Here is a 21,352-nt window from a genome sequence, read left to right on the forward strand (position 1 = left end):
GAAAAGAAAAAAAAAAAAAAAGCAGAAATATTCTTCCATCAGGATCTTTTCAAAGACCATTTCCTCTACCTGAAACACTTTTCCCAGATAAGTGTTCTTCATCTCCTTTAAGCCTTTTGATACAGTTTGGATATTTGTCTCCTCTAAATCTCAAGTTGAAATGTAATCCCCAGTGTTGGAGGTAGGGCCTGGTGGGAGGTGATTCGTAGGGGTGGATTCCCCATGAATGGTTTGGCACCATCCCCTCAGTGATAAGTGAACTCCCTCTCTGAGTTCACGTGAGATCTGGTTGTTTAAAAGTGTTTGAAAAGTGTTTGGCACCTCCCCCTCACTCTCCCCACGTGACACAGAGGCTTCCATTCCCCTTCCGCCATGATTGTAAGCTTCCTGGGGCCCTCACCAGAAGTAGATGCCAGCACTATGTTTCCTGCAGAACCATGAGCCAATTAAAGTTCTTTTCTTTATCCAGTCTCAGGTATTTCTTTATAGCAATGCAAGAACAGTTTAACACCTTTCTTACACTGTTTTCTTTCTATGCAGGCCAAGCGTGACCACCACACGTGAAGCTGTGTACCCATCCTCCCACATCCACTCCACTGCCCCACCCATCGTTCCTTTTACTCTGCTTTATTTTTCTCCATAGCACTTATTTACCTTCTAATATGATATATAATTTACTTACTTATTTATCATCTGTCTGCCCCCATAAATGTAAACTCCATGAAGGCAAGCCATTGGGGTTTCGTTCACTGCTATTGATGCTCAATTAATATTCATGATTACAATAAAGAACAGAAAGAAAATAACTTGGGCACATCTTATACTTACATTAGACTCACAAATAACCCCAACCAGTTACAATTATAATACAATTTTACAGGAAGTATATTTGTTCAAGAGAAAGGGTAGAGGAAATCCACAGACATGTTTGAAAGGTTGGCCAAGAATGGGGGGAAAAAAGGGTATTATAAGAAATATCCGATTCTACAGTGGATAAATAAAAGTAATTCCTACTTAATATTACTACTTTTTAACCTAATGCTAACTTTCATGCTTTAAAATATTTAGCTGTGCTTCTGCATTTAATCTTGATCACTACGGGCTAAAAGAAACAAAATATTGTTTTATATGCGTTTTCTTTACGCAAGTTTTACCTGTGAAGAATAGCTGGAAAGAAGCAGCCAAGTCTATAAATTCAGCAAAATTTAACTTTTTCCACCTGAAGCTGTAACAACTTAATTTTATTTCTATTATACATCTAAAGCATTTATACACTATCTGATTTTATCCGTACACAGCTTCATGAGGGAAGACTGAAAAATATCATCACCAATTTACACATGAAGAAACTGAAACTCAAAGTAAGCTGTTTGTCTAGTAATAGAGTTGGAAAAGTTTCAGTTTTCTTCATAAATCCAGTGATCTTTCTTTCTATAATTTGTATGGACATATTTTTTATCTAACAGATAAAAAAACAGAATTTTCTTCCCATAAATTGTATGGTCATATTTTTTAATCTAATAGATATGGCACACTTTATCTACTATAAAATGCATCCCAGGCTGGGAGCAGTGACTCATGCCTGTAATCTCAGCACTTTGGGAGGCCGAGGCGGGTGGATCACCTGAGGTCAGGAGTTCGAGACCAGCCTGGCCAACATGGCGAAACTCTGTCTCCACTAAAAATAGAAAAAATAAGCTGGACGTGGTGGCGGGCACCTGTAATCCCAGCTACTCGGGAGGCTGAGGCAGGAGAATCACTGGAACCCAGGAGGCGGAGGTTGCAGTGAGCTGAGATTGCACCACTGCACTCCAGCCTGGGCAACAAGAGCGAAACTCCACCTCAAAAATAAAAATGAAAACAATAAAATGCATCCCAATTTCAGAGATTATAAAAATATAAATTAATGTGTTTTCAAAATAATGTAATTCGGTATAATTTTTATGCTGCATGAGAATTTTTCTCAAAACAACCAAAAGTATAAGGAAAAAGCATTATGACAAAGAGAAAGAAACAAACACGGACAGATGTTAGAAGAATGAACACACACAGGAGAAACAAAACAGCAACTTCTGAAATTTCCCTCCTGATTTTAAAACCGGCAGGGCAACTCTTAAAAAGTCCCAGTAAATAGACGCTTGGTCATATTTTTCAGTTTGGTTCTATTTAACAAAGTCAGCTACCTTTTTTCTGGTTGGGTGTTTTCAATAGAGCTTTCTTCTCTGGTTAAGAAGCACAAGCAGATGTATTATAAAGCTTCAAAATATTACATATTTTCATACAAAATTTATTCCATATTTTCTAAAATTTCCCATAAATCGCTAAGCATAATTTTCAAAAGTTTTTTCACTATTTTCAAACTCTTTTCAGCCTACAATATTCCTATAAACTATTAAAAATAAGTCATTTTCCCAAATCGTTTTCATTTTTATGTATATCCTAAATGGTATCAAAAAGACCTACACACTATTTCTACATTTCCTTGATTCAATCACACCTCCTTTATTCCCCCTACTTCTCTAACCCACAAATATCTCCCACATTCCTAAATTTTATGGTGCCTAAAGTCAGTATATTCCTTATACGCCATTTAATTTTCCCACTCCATATCTCTCATCTAGATCCTGTCTTCAGAGTGCATTTGCCTTTGTAGGTATTTATTTCCCACAGTTCTCAAAAGAGTGCACACAGTAGGCAAATGTTTATTGACTGAGTACAACTCCTGAAAACATGTGTAGAAAAGGGAGTAAATAAAAACGAGGCTTCATAAAAGCATATTGATTTTTAAGCCCTATTTGGTTTGCTGCTGTATTTCCAAACTGAGAATAGAGCCTGGCACACAGTAGGCACTCAAGTATTTGTTGAATGAAGAAACTGAAAGTTTCTTTAAATGCAGGACGTTCAGAGGCAAGTCACTCTCTTAGAATACCGTGAAGGTGAATTCGGGAATGTAGCTTCCCCCTTTTCTTCTATATTTACAAATTGTTAACACATACTACACTAATTTAAGCTTGCCCAGTACTGGCGATCCTATTAACTAGGATAATCAAGCCACAAACAACAACAAAAACCAATTGCTAACATTCTGCCAGCTGGGCGCTGTGGCTCATGCGTGTAATCCCAGCACTTTGGGAGGCCACGGCAGATGGATCACCTGAGGTCAGGAGTTCAACACCAGCCTGGTCAACATTTTGAAAGCCTGTCTCTACTAATAATCAAAAACTTAGCTAGGCATGGTGGTGCACGCCTATAATCCCAGTTACTCGGGAGGCTGAGGCAGGAGAATCGCTTGAACCCAGAAGGCAGAGGTTGCAGTGAGCCAAGATCATGCCATTGCACTCCAGCCTGGGCAACAGAACAGACCCCATCTTAAAAAAAAAAAAAAAAAAAAAAATTCTGCCTAGTGATCAAATTTCCTTGTTTGGGACTTGCAACTTGTTTTTAGTGACATGCTTTCTGAGCTCACCATGAATGTGGCACGAATCTCAGGCTCATTAGCAAGCTACCAGAGCATGCGGACAGTTCAGCTGATAGAGTCCTAAGTTCCTCGAGCAAATGCTTCAACACAGCAGTGATGATGCTTCAGGCAGCCATGGTTTCTGCACCTGCTGTTCCCACATGCAATCCTGGTTTAACCAACACTTTTAGAAATGACCTCAAATGTAATCCTGTAGTGTGGAGCACATTTTAGAGACAGTGACCAGGGTGGGATTAGAACCTACAAAGAGTGTTTCTATTCATGACTTCTAAAGAACTATCTCCCAAACCTTCATGCTCAAACCATCCCCAACTGCCTCACATTTTTTTCATCTTAAAATGTGAGAAAGAGATCAGGGGAGAAATAGAAGCTAAATAACGGCCATAGCACATTTTCAGTATCTATCTAAGACTTGATCCACCTTACCTGTCACTTGCCTCCACTTTAAATTGCTACATTTATTTAAGCCTATTTACAGTGTAAAAGAACCAAGTAGTCACTAATTCATTTTAAGAAATGTCCCTTTGTCTAAAAAGTCTATGATTTAAAAGAGCTAGCCATTTTTATTGTCCCGTGAATTTCCAATTCATTAAGTTTTACTGCGCAGCTATTAAAACCAATAGAATACACACTTTGAAGGTCAATGATTTAGAATAGATATTAAATAGTCTTAATATGTCCCTTTAGAATCACCTTTCTTTTGCCTCACTTTCCTGATATACTCTAAATACAACTAAAAATGGTAAGTCTAGAAAGCAGTGGAACTTCATTTTTAAATCACTTGCCTTTCTAAAAAATATTATACATTAATTTATATAGACCCTTCAGTCAAGTAAGTATGCAAAGTAGACATTCTACTCTATGTAAGCAGACATTGCAAGATTAAGTGTCCGGCAAACAGATGACTAAATCATTGGCAGAAAAAAAAAACAGAACTCAGGGCACAAAATAAGGAATTTAAAGTTCTAAGCAGGCCATTCACATTGATTTAAAAAAAAACAAAAACAAAAAAACTAGAGAACTGGTCAGCATTTACTTAATAAACAGCCACGGTGATAAGCATGCCTCAGGTTGATACAGATGAATTTTGATCTGAAACTTGACATGTGTCTCCAAGGAACTAACTGTATCACCAGGTGTTCTAAAATTTTTTTCCCCCAAGTCTACTATTAATGGCCATGTTGACTATATTCTTTACTAACTAGCCATAAAAGCGTACTCAATGCCTGTTTCTGTCTTGCCTTCAAAGCTTGCAATCATGTTCACATACAAAGGAAGAGTAATGGTAAAAAGACCCAACCTCCTTCTCCTGTTGGTGACCACAAGGCAGCCTCTCTATTCCAAGGATGTAATCTAAGCTTGCACAGATGGCCTAGCTCTCTGCTAATGCAGGGGTGCTGGGTTCGTTTTCAGGGTGGGTGCTGCAAAGCGCCAGGTATATTTATAGAAGGGAGCAAGACTACAATGGAGGGATGATGACAGAAGAGGAAGTTTCTTCCGCCTGGTAGAGGCAGCCTGTGGAAAGATCTGGATTCCACAGCCTAGGTTCCACTCCTGACTCGTCAACTACCATCTATGTAAACTTATTAAAACCTTTTTGGTCGTTTACCTTATGTATAAAATGTAGACAATGCCCCATTCCCTCTGAAGGTTGGCAGCATGATGAACGAACATTGTGTACGTAAAACCTGGGACGTGATAGGCATTCAATAAACGTCGATCTGTCCTGCCCATCCTTCTGTTCACCCAGAATTGCGCCTCAAAAAATCACAGATAGCCTGCAGCGTTAAAACTAAGAGGCCCAAGCTGGCTGGCAGGGAAAGAAACGACTTGGGTGGGGGCTCGCTTATTTCCTGGAGGACTTGGTTTAAAATGGAGTTAGGATATTGATCATGGACAAGACACGCAGAAAAAGCACCATGTACGAGCAAAACTGACAACAACAAAAAGACATCCCTTTACTGCGAGCACGAAACAAACTTCGGAAGCAGCGGATATCCTGTGAACCTACTCAGTGGCCTCAATTAAAATCCGGAGGGCACGTAGAGCTAACCCAGAGGCACACCAGCCATATGCCGCCTCGTCAGTTTCAGGTCACGCCATTCTGCAAAACTGTCCGCAAGCCCGGACCGCTGTCGCGCCTCCACGCCTGGCCCAGACGCGTTTGGATGCCAGAAGCGAGCGGCAGAAGGGTTCGGGGTGGGAAAACTGGGAGGTCCGGTTAAATGTTTGAAAAACAAGGCGGTGGGTGAGGGGGCGGGGTGGAGCAATGTGGCAGAGACGCGGCCAGCGAGCCTGAAAGAAGGCGGCTTCACAATGAACGAAAGGAAGAGACTGCGACAAGCGCCGGCGCCCGGTCCCCGGCGGGGACGGATGGTGAGGCCGGGGGCGCGCAGAGCGTGGGAAGCCGGGAAGGGGGCGCGGGATGCAACCAGTGAGTCGCTGGGGAAGCCAAAGAGCGCCCAAGCAGGTGCAAAACCCCCAAGCGGACAGGAACGAATTGGGGATACTCACGGTGTAAAGCAGGTTGAGGGCGCACAGGCAGTTCTTGGAACACGCGAAGCCCCCGCAAACCATCTTGGAACCTGTGGTTACCGGCAGCTGCACGTAAATTCGACTCCGGCGGAGGTTCCCGGACAACCGCTTTGTCCTTGCCTTTGGGGCCTGGCCCAGGAGGGGCAGCAGCGCGGACGTGGGTGGGGGACCGGGGCCGGGGCCTGGGGCTGCAATACGCGGGGCGCGCGCGGCGGTTCGGACCAGCTCTGAAACCTGCGGCCGCCGCAGCTGAGTCGGAGCCGGATCCCTAGCCCCGCCCAGCCCCTTCGTCTCGCCCAGCGCGCTGATTGGTCGCTGGCAGGGAACAAAGGTAGAAATATGCAAATAAATGCGCTCCGCCGGCCGGGATCCGGGAGGGGCGGAGCGGTCCCCGGGAGAGGGGGAAGGGGCCAAGGCAGTGTAGGAGGGAGCCCCAGGCCAGAACTGGTGTTGGCGACATCGGTGTGGTTTCCCCAGGAGCAGGTGAGGAGGGAGGGCGGGGCTCGGAGGAGATCCACGCTGGCAAGGAGAAATATGACAGCACCTCTGGATTCTTGGTCCTGGCAGATGACGTGGCACCATTTTGAATGAGATTTCAAAACTAAGCACCTGGTCTTATTCAAGGAAGGAAGGCAGGAAGCAAGTAATGAATGAAAACATGTGAAAGATTTAAAAGAGAACGAAGTAGAGGGAAATGAAAGGGAGAAAATAAGTGAAACAATTTTTTTAAAAAAAGAATAAAATCCCTGCTTCTCTCAGAAAATAAGATATGTGCCCTATAATTGTGACCTGTGACAGGTCAGACGTATCCTATAAAGATTTGCAGAATACTAATAAACTTTATGAATACATGCATGCAAAGAACAATCAAGAGAGGGAGAAGGTGGGGATGGTTAATGGGTACAAAAAATAGAAACAATGAATAAGACCCACTATTTGACAGCACAATAAGGAGGCAATCGTTAATAAGAACTTAATTGTGTATTTTTAAATAACTTAAAGAATGTAACTGTATTGTCTGTAACTCAAAGGATAAATGTTTGAGAGGATGGATACCCCGTTCTCCGCGATGTGCTTATTTCACATTGCGCGCCTGTGTCAAAACATCTCATGTACCCCGTAAATATATACACCTACTATGTGTCAACAAAAGTTTTTTTAAAAAAAATTTAAAAAGAAAATCAAGAGAGATTATTTTGTGTTCTGGTCGTGAATTTCGGTAAACTTACTTTTTCACAAAAATAACTGTGAAAATCTTCAAATAACTCAGACTTCACCTCAATTAATTCATTATCAGTTTACTGCTTCTCTACTATAGAAATGCATCTTGTATCCTTAATTCTTCACCTATAAATTGGGATTTTAAAAGTATGTCAAGCACTTTTTGCATAGTGCCTGGCACAAGGTAAGGCCTCAATAAATGTCAGCTGGTATTCGTAGATCTAACATTTTGTAAAGGCCTACTGTGTTCCAGGCACTAAGCTAAGGCAATAAAGGTTTAGTTATTTTATAGCAGCTTCTACCAAAGAAAAAGGTTTTATAAAGAGATTTGCAAGTTTACAATACTGTATCTAACCTAAAGGTTTATATGGAGTAAATTATGTAATTGTAAATGCTAAATTTGTATTAAACATTGCAGCTGATTAAAATAATTTGTCAGCCGGGCGCTGTGGCTCACACCTGTAATCCTAGCACTTTGGGAGGCCGAGGCGGGCGCATCACGAGGCCAGGAGATCAACACCATCCTGGCTAACACGGTGAAACCCCATCTCTACTAAAAATACAAAAAATTAGCCAGGTGTGGTGGTGGGTGCCTGTAGTCCCAGTGGGGAGGCTGAGGCAGGAGAATGGCGTGAACCCGGGAAGTGGAGCTTGCAATGAGCCGAAATTGCGCCACTGCACTCCAGCCTGGGCGACACAGCGAGACTCTGTCTCAAAAATAATAAAAATAAAATAAAATAAAATAAAATAATTTGTCTTCTTAGAATTCTCTGCTCCCTCTTGCAGCCTCTCCTTCCCTCCCCTGACCCCACCATACCAACAAGACCTCATTGATTTGTTAGGTTTTGTATTCCACATTAACTTTTTATATACAGCTAGAAATATTCCAAAAACTAACCTGGAAAATGATCCTCAAACACAAACAATGCTTTGATGATGCTCAACTTTCCTTTTTAATAGCCAGAGGTTTACGAAAGATGAGGTATTGGCAGTGAGATCTGTTCATTCTCTTCCTATTCCTGGGTGTCACCAATATAAATACCACTTCAACTATTACTCAACCAACTATTGCAACTCTGTCTTTGCCTTCTGCATAATACTCTACTATCTCCCTATAGGCTAAATCACTTTCTTTTCCCAGAGAAGTACCACCTATCAGTCAGGGTCCCAGCAAAAAGGAGATGACTCATCCAAATAGCATAATTGAGAAGCATTTCATAAAGGGACTATTTTCAAAAGTGTGAATGAAGTTAAAGGAAACCGGCCAGGTGCAGTGGTTCACACCTGTAATCCTAGCACTTTGGGAGACCGAGGGTAGTGAATCACGTGAGGTCAGGAGTTTGAGACCAGACTGACCAACATGGTGAAACCCCGTCTCTACTAAAAATACAAAAATTAGCTGGGCATGGTAGCGGGTGCCTGTAATCCCAGCTACCTGGGAGGCTGAGGCAGGAGAATCACTTGAACCCAGGAGGTGGAGGTTGCAGTGAGCCAAAATCGTGCCACTGTTCTCCAGCCTGTGTAGCAGGGTGGAATTCTGTCTCAAAAAAAAAAAAAAAAAAAAAAAAAAAGGAAACCAACAAAGGATGATGAGGCAGCTCAGAGATGGTAAGAGCAGGAAGTTCCAATTACCCCTAAGACTAAGGAAGTGATTTAAGGGAACAGTTACAGAAGCCAGGCAAGAGCTATAATTGTAGGAGAGTTGTCTGATAGGAGATACGGCTTTTGATAGAGGAAACAAAACAACTACTGAAAGTAGGAAAAGAAAACAAATGGATATGTTGCGATTTCTCGTGATTTGAATATAGAAATTTTCAAAAGACCATTTGCTCCCACCCTAATAAGAACAAGCAGCCTGGACAATATAGTGAGACCCCATCTCTACTAAAAATTGAAAAAATTAGCTGGGTGTGGTAGTGCAGACCTGTAGTCCCAGCTATCCCAGCTACTCAGGAGCCTGAGGGGGAAGGATTGCTTGAACTCAGGAGATCAAGGCTGCAGTGAGCTGTGATGGCGCCGCAGCACTCCAGCCGGAGTGCAGACCAAGACCCCGTCTCAAGGTAAGTAAGAACGAGCTAGATAAGCTACCAAATCATACTTACAACAAAAAACTATCGAAGAGCTGAGGGGCTAATGGCATCTAAAGGAACTAAAATCCAAGAAGAGATGAGACTTTATCAGAGGAGGAAAAAACACCCATAGTCACTTTCAACTCTTATAGACTGGCTATGGAAGGGAGACACTACCTTTGAGGGGGATAAGAAGAAACTAAATGACTATTTAACCATCTTCTAATGCCCCTGCCTGGACTATGTGACAGTTTATAATCCAGAGCCCCAGCTACAGAATGACTCTACAACTACTTGCCAGCTGTAACCCATGGGCCTTCTTTTAAAACCGGAAATATAAGCTACAAAGGCTGTGGTCAGGCAAGAGTGCTGCATTAGTTCGTTTTTGTGCTGCTGAGAAAGATGTACCCGAAACTGGGAAGAAAATTGGACTTATAGTTCCACGTGGCTGGGGAGGCCTCACAATCATGGCGGGAGGCGAAAGGCACTTCGTACATAGTGGTGGCAAGAGAAAAATGAGAAAGAAGTAAAAGCAGAAATCCCTCATAAATTCATCAGATCTCATGAGACTTATTCACTATCGCGAGAATAGCATGGGAAAGACCAGCCCCCATGATTCAGTTACCTCCCCTGGTCCCTCCCACAACATCTGGTAATTCTGGAAGATAGAATTCAAGCTGAGATTTGGGTGAGGACACAGCCAAACCATGTCAAGTGCTAATAGATATTCTTCATCTCCAGCTATTTCAACATGCATAGGCCTTCCCCAAATGCAAGATAGTGGCTAAAAGCTGGGGTTAAGTGAGGAAAAATGAGAAAAATTCCAGTAAAGCAATCTGGTTCTTTAACCCCAGGGCTAACATAGCAGCAGAAAAGAAAATTCTCTCTATGGTACACTGAAAGAGCCCTCCAATGACTGGAACAGAACTGCAGAATAGCAAGAGATCTCACAAGATACAGAAAGCCAAGGATGTGAGTGGAGAGCAAAGACTATTCCCCAGCAAACAAAAAAGTAACAGGTTGTAAAACACAGAGATCTCCCAAGGCTCAGATTGCTGGTGGCTAGGCTGCAAAGCACAAAGAAATCGCTATGCAGACCTCCTTTCTGTAAAAGGAAAGTCTTGATCACGCCTTCAAGAATATTTGAAGCCAATAATGAACTGAATCTATTAAACCTATAGCAAACCCTAATCCAGCTTAACTATAGTTTAGACGGACTTAGGCACCCACACCAGCAGCCTGACAGAATAAGGGATGTGCCATTTTTTTCTGGGGGTAAATATTATTTACTTCAGGCTCTATTTTCCTTCAAGGGTAAAAGGCCACATTTTGGAAGAGCGTATGTGATGAGACATACTGTGGTGTCTTTAGAAAATAAAATCTGCCATAGGCAATGTCCTTATTTCATATTATGCCTCCATGTTGCTCCTTTGATGAAAAACTGCTTTTTTTAAGTGAAAGAAAAGAACGGGACACTGGACTACAGTTATATTAGAGTTATACTGGAGACTAAGCTATGAGATTATGTATATTTCTGAGTGGAAGGAGAGCTTTTATTTTATTTTATTTTGAGATGGAGTTTCACTCTTGTTGCCCAGGTTGGATTGCAATGGCATTATCTTGGCTCGCTGCAACCTCCACCTCCCAGGTTCAAGCAATTCTCCTGCCTCAGCCTCCCAAGTAGCTGAGAGTACAGATGCGTGCCACCAAGCCCCGCTAATTTTTTGTATTTTTAGTAGAGATGCAGTTTCACCATGTTGGCCAGGCTGGTCTGGAACTCCTGACCCTGGATGATCCACCCACCTTGGCCTACCAAAGTGCTGTGATTACAGGCGTGAGATGCCGGGCCTGGCCAAGGTTTTATTTTTATCCAATAAAGTTGTCTTTATCCACAAAATCAATAGAATGGATAATTGAAATTTATTTCTTAAAAACTGGGTCTTCTAAACTGTTTTAATTTAAGATCTTTAAGATGCAGAGTACCCCTCCAATGATTAGAAGAGATATAAGATGGAAATAAAGATTTCATTACTTACTGGGTACCTGGCATGCCTGGAGGCCACACACAGAGATATCCGGGAGTCTGAGCAGGGAGAGAGATGGGGGCCTGTGGGCAAATGCCCTTATTGGTTCCGGGGGTTTCCTGTGAGGAGTTTTAATTAGTGAGTTCATAACAAGCAGGCATGACTTCCAGGAGGTCACACAGTGACTGACAGGCAGTCACTGTGGCATGTCTGCACAGTCCATGCAGGGTGTGAGGCTCAGCGGGCCAGTCAGGCAGGCTGCATCTATTAATAACCGTCCCACTGGGAGGTGGTCACCAGGAAGAAGCTGTATAAGGCAGATGTCTGGATTGGCCACATTGAGAAACTGGGAATGTGTAGAACTGGAAACTGAGCCCTGCTTCTGATATGAGTCCAACTTCAAAATATAGGCCGTGGTAGCATAAAATTATAACTTAAGCAAACTATTTTTAACAATTTTCAGCTAGGAATAACAAAGACAAACATCCAGTTTACATATACTTTCTTAGTCTCTGAATAAATCTTTAATATGAGATGACCTTCTAACAATTTAGGAGATGGGTACACTTCCTTCCTCCTCCTCTTCCTCCTCTTTTCCCCCTCTTCCTCCTTTCCCCCTTCTTCTCCCCTTCCTCCCCTCCTCCTTCTCTTCCTCCTCCTCCTTCTTCTTCCTGCTCATTTAATATGTTTTTGAGGTTGGGCATGGTAATTCACACCTTTAATCCCAGCGCTTTGGGAGGGACCCAAGGTGGGTGGATCGCCTGAGGTCAGGAGTTCCAGACCAGCCTGGCCAACATGCTGAAAACCCATCTCTACTAAGAATACAAAAAATTAGCAGGGTGTGGTGGCGGGCACCTGTAATCCCAGCTACTCAGGAGGCTGAGGCAGGAGAATCGCTTGAACCCAGGAGGTGGAGGTTTCAGTGAGCCAAGGTAGTGCCATTGCGCTCCAGCCTGGGTAACAAGAGCAAAACTCTTCTCAAAAAAATAAATAAATAAATAAAATAAATAATATAAAAATAATAAAATACATATATATACATTTTAAAATATATATATACATATATACACATGTTTTTGAGTCAGGGCAATGAGAGAATTCTTGTGCATTGGTCCAGATCTTCTGAGAAGTAGATGCCAAAACTGGGTTAGATGTGCAAGCAATTAATTAGGAGGAATGTCCATGAGGGGAAATAGGAAGGGAGCTCTTGGAGGCTGGGAGAGCTAAAAGACCACAATGCAGGTTTGACTTCTATGAAGGAGAGAGAGAAGAAGGGAAGAGAAGAAACGAAGGGGAGAGAGAGGAAGGAAGAAAGGGTCTATGACTGCAGTGCAGTTTTAAGGAGATTTGGCAAGGCCAACTGGGAGTCCAAGCCAGATGTTAGAGAAATCCCACATGCTCTCCTGGAATGACCCTGTCTTAGTGTCCCTGCCACACTGTCACAGGCTGGAAATATCAGTACAAATGCTGTGATGGATTTCAGAGCATAACATGGGACTGGCTTCATTTATGCTCCTCATAATAGATCTTAGAAGTACATTTTCTTGAAAAATAATTCTGACTACATTTTTTCCCTGTATTCTACAAAGATTTCTCTAGTCACATTTCAAGCCATCTTTCAGTTTTGGAGTCTTCATCATTTTATCGGGGAAGAAAATTCTCTCACTTCACTGGGTAATCAATTTCAGATTTTTTTTTTTTTTTTTTTTTTTTTTTTTTTTTGAGGCGGAGTGTAGCTCTGTCGCCCAGGCTGGAGTGCAACAATTCTTCCTTTTTTTTTTTTTTTTTTTTTTTGGAACAGGGTCTTGCCCTGTCCCCCAGGCTGGAGTGCAGTGGTGTGATCTCAGCTCACTGCAACTTCCGCCTCCCAGGTTTAAGCGATCCTCTTGCCTAGTTGGGATTATAGGCACATGCCATCACGCCCAGCTAATTTTTGTATTTTTAGTAGAGACAGGTATCACCACTTTAGCCAGGCTGGTCTCGAACTCCTGACCTCAGTTGATCGGCCCATCTCTGCCTCCCAAAGTGCTGGGATTATAGGCATGAGCCACCACACCTGGCCAAATTTTAACAATTCTTATTGTAAAACTCTTTTCACGGTTAAGGTTTAGCTTGACATTAACTCAAATTTGTGAAATTCTTATTATTCAAACATAAGGTCAACATTTACTTTTAAAGAATTCAACATGACAGTCAGGTGCAGTGCCACATGCCTGTAGTCCTGGTTAATCAGAGGGCTGAGGTGGGAGGATCACTTGAGCCCAGAAGTTTGAACCCAGCCTGGGCAACATAGTGAGATCCTTTCTCTAAAAAATAAACACAAACAAAAAAAAAATCCCAAATATTATTCAATCCTTTTCAGACAAGACCATAGTAGGAAAAAAAATAATAATAATTGAACACTAGGATCTGATCATCACCAATAAATCCTAAGCAAAATTACTCCTAAACTGTTATACAGCACTGTTACCTACCCTACCAAAATACTTTCCTGACTTCTCTGAAATATAAACATGAAATTAGATAAATTTGTAATTGCTTATCTAATTGTTTATCATAGATAAGTTATAGTCACATAAAATATCAGTGGTATAGTTAATTTTAAATTGCTTCAATTGTAGTCCACATTGCTATCGCTAAACTTCAGTGTAATATTTCCTTAGCCAATAAAATATTATTATTAAATATATTAAGTGACAATTTTAAAAACATCAGTCAATGATTTTAAGTGGATTGATTTGGTTAAATTATTTCTAATGACAAATAGATTTTTTATTACATTTTTTTTTCCATTTTTCCCCTGATTCTTCTGCTTCCTCAGCAAACAAAAGAACTGAAAACGTTCCTTTGTAATGATTTGCAATCTTTCGGATTGAACGAAGCATGGGCAGGAAGCTTCTTGGCTGACAATGAGACAAAGAAGCTGATCAACAACAGAAGTCTCTCTCCTTCTAAGTCTATCCCTTGCTGTATTTTATCTGTGTTATCCTACTCTTTTTAATGTATTGCCAAACATTAGCAATTAAATGCAACACATTCATTGCTCCTACAATAATATTAAGTCTCCCTTTTGCTGTGCAGGATGTATCCCTGTTCTTACCAGAGGACTTCAAACCAGAATTCAATTTCAGAAAATGTTTTTCTTCCAATCACAAATTAAATGTGAAGTTTTTTTCTGGCTTTTACCAGCCAGATGTTGGATGTAAATTCTTTTTTTCTTTCTCCTTCATATGATCAAGAGTAAAACATACATATCTATTTGACCATCCGGTTAGATTATATTAGCACTAACATCTCAATTCTAAATTTCTAGAAGTGAGTATTTTTAGTGGTATATTTAGCTACTACAGTATTACATATAATTCCAGAGCCTAAAGAGCAAATCCGGCTCGAAAACCAGACAAATCCAGCCTGGCCACCGACAACCTGCCTTCAGTGAGGGGGACAATCAGCTTTAATGACTGAATAATCCATCTACTCTTTGCCTCTTTATTCTCTGCATCCTCCCTTTCCACTGGTCTTTTACTCACTTTCAGATTCTGAGGCTTGAATCTGTTTCCATTTTGAGTATTGTGGGCCAATGTGTTGTGTCCAAGGGCCACTTCAATAGATGCACATTGTTTGTCTCTGAAAGCTAATGATGCTGATGGTGACAAGAGGCAGGCAAATGCCTAAGAAGATAGGGGAGGGTCCCCGGTGAAACCCAAGCTTCAAGCCAAAGACAGTTTAAGCCTAGCTAAAAGTCCAGAGTAAATCCACAGACCAGATTGAGAACCTGTCTTCCTATTTGGCATGCTTTCCTCTGATTGATCTCCACCCTTCACCTATTTTACATATGCCTACCCTTTCTGAATTTGTTTTCTCCCCTGCTGTGCCCACCTTTGAGTAGTGCCTTTGCTTTAGGCTTTCTTTACATACTCACAAACCAATCAGTACACACTCCCCTATTCTGAGGCCATAGAAGTCCTGGCCTCAGCCACACTGGGAGAGAAATCACCCGACTGTGGGGGTGGGACCACCTCCCCCACCACTTCCCCTCTCCACTGGGAGCTGTTTCATTGCTCAACACAATTATTTTCTGCCCATCTTCACCCTTCAATTGTCAGTGTATCCTCATTCTTCTTGGACGTGTGACAAATGCTCAGGAGCCACCGAACATGGGTACGAGCTATAGCACAGGTGGGCCAAGTGGGTGGGGTGCCTCCAGTGGCAGGCCTGGGCCTGAACAAGGCCCAGGTGAGGGGAAAGGGGCGGGGCTGGGCCCGGTGGCTCACGCCTGTAATCCCAGCACTTTGGAAGGCCAAGGTTGGTGGATCACGAGGTCAGGAGATTGAGACTAGCCTGGCTAACACGGTGAAACCCTGTCTCTACTAAAAATACAAAAAATTAGCCAGGCATGGTGGCGGGTGCCTGTAGTCCCAGCTACTCGTGAGGCTGAGGCAGGAGAATGGCGTGAACCCAAGAGGCGGAGGTTGCAGTGAGCCGAGAAAGCGCCACTGTACTCCAGCCTGGGAGACAGAGCAAGTCTCTGTCTCAAAAAAAAAAAAAAAAAAAAAGAGGGGAGAGGGCCATCAAAAGTTGTGGAGGTCCCTGGTTGACAAAGTGGCCAAGAAAAATCCTGCATCAATACTGCCTCAATTAATACACATAAATCAGAGAGTAATAGGTAAGAACGAACAGGGGAAAGTGCAATTCAAGTGGCCAGCTGAGTTTATTTAAATAAGCTGTCATTGCGTTTAAGAAAATGGAAGTAACCTTGGCGTTTATAAGAGTGATTACATGTTCTTAAATGTTATAAAAACATCCTTCTGTCTCTTACCTATGAAGAATTTCTGAGCCCTAAAAGGGAGATTGATCAGTCTAATGCAGCTCCTGGTGTACTGGCAATCCTCCAAAATGGAAACAACTCAAATCTTCATTAATACTAGAAATGGATAACTAAATCATGGTACATTCACATAACAGAAACCTATCCAATACTAGAAACAAACAAAGAAACAAACAAAATACAGCTACAGCAACAATATGAATGTGCCTTACAAAGACAGAGTTGAGTAAAAGACACCAGAAGTACAAAAATATATATTGTATGATTCCCTTTACAGAACAAAAACATATAAACTTCCAGTGTTTAGGGATAAATGTTAAAGAGTGACATTATAAATAAAAGTGAGGGCCAGATAATCATAAAAGTCAGGGGAGTCACGCATTTCAGGGGTCCAGGGGTGGGAAAATAGTAATTGGAAAGGACCACAGGGTCTGAATCCCTGCGTGTTGATAATGTACCCAGATGATTACTTTATGATTAAGCTATAAAAGAGACCAGAGAATGTAAGATAAATACTTATAGCCTAATGTACCAGTAATCTGAGTTTTAGATTATATAATGTTATCATAGAAAAAATTAGTAAACCATCTGTGTACTTTTTCAAACTTAATTTCTTACACACATTTTTCTTTAGAACAGTAGCTGTTTATTAAAGAATGCAGATGGTGAGGTGACGTTTCTCATTTCACTTCAAAGGACTTTGCGTATTGGCTGTTACTGTCAAAATGTACCAGTTGTGTGTTCATGATATTTCTGACAGTCTACTAGATACAACCTATGGCAAAGACACAGAGGTTTTGGAAATAAAAGTGTGTCAGAGTTAAGTCATATCCTGTTTACACAAGTGCAACTACACTGGAACACATTGTTTAGTACTTTCCTGAAATAAGGTGAATGGTTGAAATGTTTAAAGCCGTATACACCCGTCAGAAAATATTTTTATTCTCTCTCTTTTGATCAAGGGTTTCACAGTGTATTAAATTCTACACTGTTGGAAATTATTTCCTGCTAGAAGTTTGAGGGCTTTTGGCTGTTAAATTTTATCTTCCAGTGGTGTAGAAAGGTCCAAAGCTATGTTGATTCTTTGTATGCGGTGATTTGGGTTTGGTTTTATTATTATTATCTTTTTCCTTCCCTTTGGAAGTTTGTAGAATCTTGACTTTGATTGCAGTGTTCTGAAAATTTGCTGAAGCTCTTTCAGAAAAAAAATACAAAGTACAAAGTACAAAATTTGGTACAAATGTGAATATTTACATTTAAAAAACAGCAAATTACAAATATTCAAAACAAATGATATAATTATATATACCACAGCCTCCTTCACAAAATCCTGAAAAATATTATATAGTTTGTACTAATGAACTGCCTTATAATATGCAAATAGCTCTATAATACATTTTTTCCTACCTTTTTTTTTTTCTTTTTTTTCTTTCTAAGACAGGGTCTCACTCTGTCTCCCAGGCTGCCGTGACAAGATCATGGTCACGGCTCACTGCAACCTCAACCTCCTGGACTCAAGTGACCCTCCTAGCTCAGCCTCTTGAGTAGTGGAACTACAGGGACGTTCCACAATGCCAGGTAATTTTTTGCTTTTTTTTCAGAAATTTTGCCCAGGCTGCTCACCACGTTGCCCAGGTTGGTCTCGAACTCCTGGGCTTAAGCGATCCACCTTCCTCAGCCTCCCAAAGTGCTGGGATTACAGGCATGAGCCACCACACCCAGCATTTAATACCTTTTTGGCTGCTTACTTTTTCATATCTTCTTCGTATGACAATAGTTTTGTAATATTTTCCAGAGAGAATAGAAAAATAATTAAGTCTTTCCTCTAGCATGGTTAATTAAGGCTATTTATTATCAATAATTTACGTTAACTATTTTCTTCTTTACAACTTATAGTCACAATTCATTATTAGTCATACTATATAACTTTGCGGAAATTCTTTGTCTCAATTATTTATTACTATATAATACATTACCCCCAAATTTAGCAGCTTAAAATGCTAACCATATTATTCTACCTCTCAATTTTGTAGGTAAGGAATTTGAGCAGGGCTTGGAGGGCCAATTCTGCCCCTATGGTGTCAACAGGGTCACTCTGTGGTATTCAGGTGACACTCAGGCTGGTCTGGAGGGACCAGCCTCACATGCTGGGGTTCAACTGGGATGTTCTCCCTCTCCATACAGCCTCAGGACCTCTCCATGTGGTTTCTCCAGCAAGGTTGTTGGACTTCTTACACAGTGGCTCACTGTGCTGAGACAAAGTAGAAGCTGCCAGTACTCTTAAAGACAGGCCTCAGCACTGGCATTGGGTCACTTCTGCTGTACTCTTTTGGGCAAAGCAGTCACAGGCCAGCACAGGTCCAAGGAGAGAGGAAATAGACTCAACCTCTTGGTAGGAGTTGCAGCAAAGATTTTGTGGCCAGTGATTCAGTTGTAGTTATCTACTGCTACCTAGCAAACTACTCTCAAAACACAGAATCTTAAAACTACAATTTATTATCATCTTTCACAATTTTGTGGATTGCCTGGACTCAGTTCAGTGTTTCTCACTTGAGGTTCCTCATTCTGCTCCGGTTAGTTGGAAGCAGGGGTTAGAGTCCTCTGAAGGCTCTAATGGGCTGGACATAGAAGATGGCCTTCTTACCACTTCTCTGGAGCCTCAGCTGGGATGGCTGAAATAGCTGGGGTATACTGGCCTTCTCTACATAATTGGCTTAACCTTCCTCATAGCGTGAGAATCTCAGGGTAGTTGAACTTCTTATATGATGTCTTGCTTCCCCTACATGTTTCAAGAGATCCAGGCAGAAGCTCCAAGACTTTTTGAGGATTTAGTCTCAGAAGTCACCCAATCCTTCTACCACAGTTTTTGGGTCAAAATAAAGTAATATGCCAGCCAAGATTCAAGAGCAGAAGACTACACAACAACATGAATACCAGGAAACATTGGGGGCCATCTTTGACACTAGTTACTACACCCTAACAAATTTCTTTACGATCTCTGGCATGGCACCACATGAACTGACACAGTGGAGGCACCTTCATACCTGGGACCAACGACAAATTAACTATATATGGAAGTGACTGCAGGCTATATAACTACATTGTACTGAGTCCAAACTAAATATATCCCTAACTCAACTTACCCCTTACTAAATCACAATATGTTGATGGCCTCTATAAAGCCACCTGGCAGAGGTGAAGTCGTAGTAGAGTCAACAGCCTTAACGGTTTGAAATTTAAGTATCTTAAGTTTGCAAATTTTACAAAAGCATAGGACTGTGTGAACACGTTCCCAGAATCCCTCCCAAGACCTTGGAAGAGACCTATTTATAATCTTTTAATTCCTTCCTGTTCTACACCCTCAGTTTCTGCCTATTTCAGGATCACTTTCTTCTGACATGCTACTATAGCATCTATAAGTCGTCTTCTTATCTCAGACTTTAGTTGCTTCCATCTATTCTCTACCCTTCAACAAAAGAAATCATTCTAAAAAATAAATTTGACCTGATTGTCACTCTAGCTTAAAATCCTCAACGGCTCTTTGCCATTTTAAAGATTCCTTAACAGTTTACAAAGTTTTTCAAAACCTGGACCTTATCTATATTTCAACCTAATTCTTCTTACTGACCTTCAAGCACTCTTTGATCCAGTCACACTAAACTATTTTTAATTCTCTGATATTCTTTTTACTCTTGGCCTTTATAACTCCTAGGTCTGGGTTAGGCTCTGTATTAGTCAGATACGGTAGACTATGCTGTAATAGAAAGTTTATTCCTCCCACGTGCAAAATTGAGTCAGAGCAGCGTTCCTTCGTACAGTGACCCAGCAATCTGAGCAGCTTCTATCTTATCACACCAGAGGGAGAGAGCCTGGAGAACACACATATGCTCGTCAAAACCTCCACTCAAAAGTGATTCATGCAACTTGGCTCACAGTCCTTTGGCCAGAATGAATCAAATGGATGGAATAATTGGTGAGCACCACTAATTATACTAGGAAGGAATTAAAATTAGCTGAACATTATCTTTAAACTATGGCTACTATAACATGGTGTAAATTACTGGGAAAAATCAACTTAGTAAAAAAATGTTCTCCCAAACCAGAAATAATCACAATGATAATAAAGAAAGAAAGAAAACACTTTTATTACTGAATAAACATTAAACCAGAATGTGATGTACATCATAGGCAATCTTCTAAGAGATTGCAAAAACAAAAAGTAATCTCACCCTCTTATATCGTCAACCAGATATCATCCACTACATACATGCTTTCAAGATAAGCAATAACTACTTTTGTTTTGAGACAGGGTCTCACTCTGTCACCCAGACTTGAGTGCCATGGTGTGATCTTGGCTCACAGCAACCTCAACCTCCAGGGCTCAAGAGAGCCTCCCACCTCAGCCTACAGAGTAGCTGGGACTATAGGTCTGTGCCACTATGTCCGGCTAATTTTGTTTAGCTTTTGTAGAGGTGAAGTCTCGCTATGTTGCCCAGGTTGGTCTCAAAATCCTGCAGTCAAGCGACCCTCCAGCCTTAGCCTCCCAAAGTGCTGGGATTATGGTGATGAGCCACCATGCCTGGCCAAGTAGTTTTCAAATAAGAGGACTGCCAATACCATTTGTCACACCATAGTTTATCCTACTTTACCTAGCAATTGGGGTGACCATCTGTGTTTTTTCTCGGTCTCATACAACAATCAACACAAAATACATCTGTGAAAAAATGGGGCAGGGGATTCCCCACTACACCAAGCAGCAGACACCAGCAGGGTGTCCCCTATGTCCTCTAATTCAATTCTGATGCTATCTACCTGGAGATAGCCTCAGATCCCATAGGTTGAGAGCTCAGTCCCCAAGATTGTCCCCTCCTTCCCACTAGTTGCAAGTCCAGGCTTCCAGAACTTCTGATTGACCAGTTTCAAGTTGGGGTTCTTATGACCCCCTCTTTGGGTTCAATTAATTTGCTAGAGTGGCTCACAGATCTCAGGGAAACTTACTTGCATTTACCAGTTTATTACAAAAGATATTTTAAAGGATATAAGCGAACAGCCAGATGAAGAGACATATGGGGTGAAGTCTGGAAGTGTCCTGAGTGCAGGAGCTTCTGTCCCCGTGGACTTGGGGTGCCGCATCTCCCTGCACATGCTTGAGTTCTTGTTCACCCTCTTGTAAGCCTCCACTTGTTCAGCTGCAGGA

General features: G+C 41.5%; 1 protein-coding gene across 1 annotated transcript in view; it reads right to left on the reverse strand.

Moving 5' to 3' along the window:
* TSPAN13 (tetraspanin 13) overlaps positions 1-6,279 on the reverse strand; it is a 31,139-nt gene extending 24,860 nt beyond the window's left edge. The window contains exon 1 of the mRNA XM_007981972.3: positions 5,993-6,279. Within this exon, the coding sequence (XP_007980163.3) occupies positions 5,993-6,055 (63 nt within the window). The 5' untranslated portion in view covers positions 6,056-6,279. The remainder of the gene's footprint in view (positions 1-5,992) is intronic.
* Between the last annotated feature and the right edge of the window lie 15,073 nt (positions 6,280-21,352).

This window comes from Chlorocebus sabaeus, chromosome 21 (genome assembly GCF_047675955.1).
Source record: "Chlorocebus sabaeus isolate Y175 chromosome 21, mChlSab1.0.hap1, whole genome shotgun sequence".
Taxonomy (NCBI): Eukaryota; Metazoa; Chordata; class Mammalia; order Primates; family Cercopithecidae; genus Chlorocebus; species Chlorocebus sabaeus.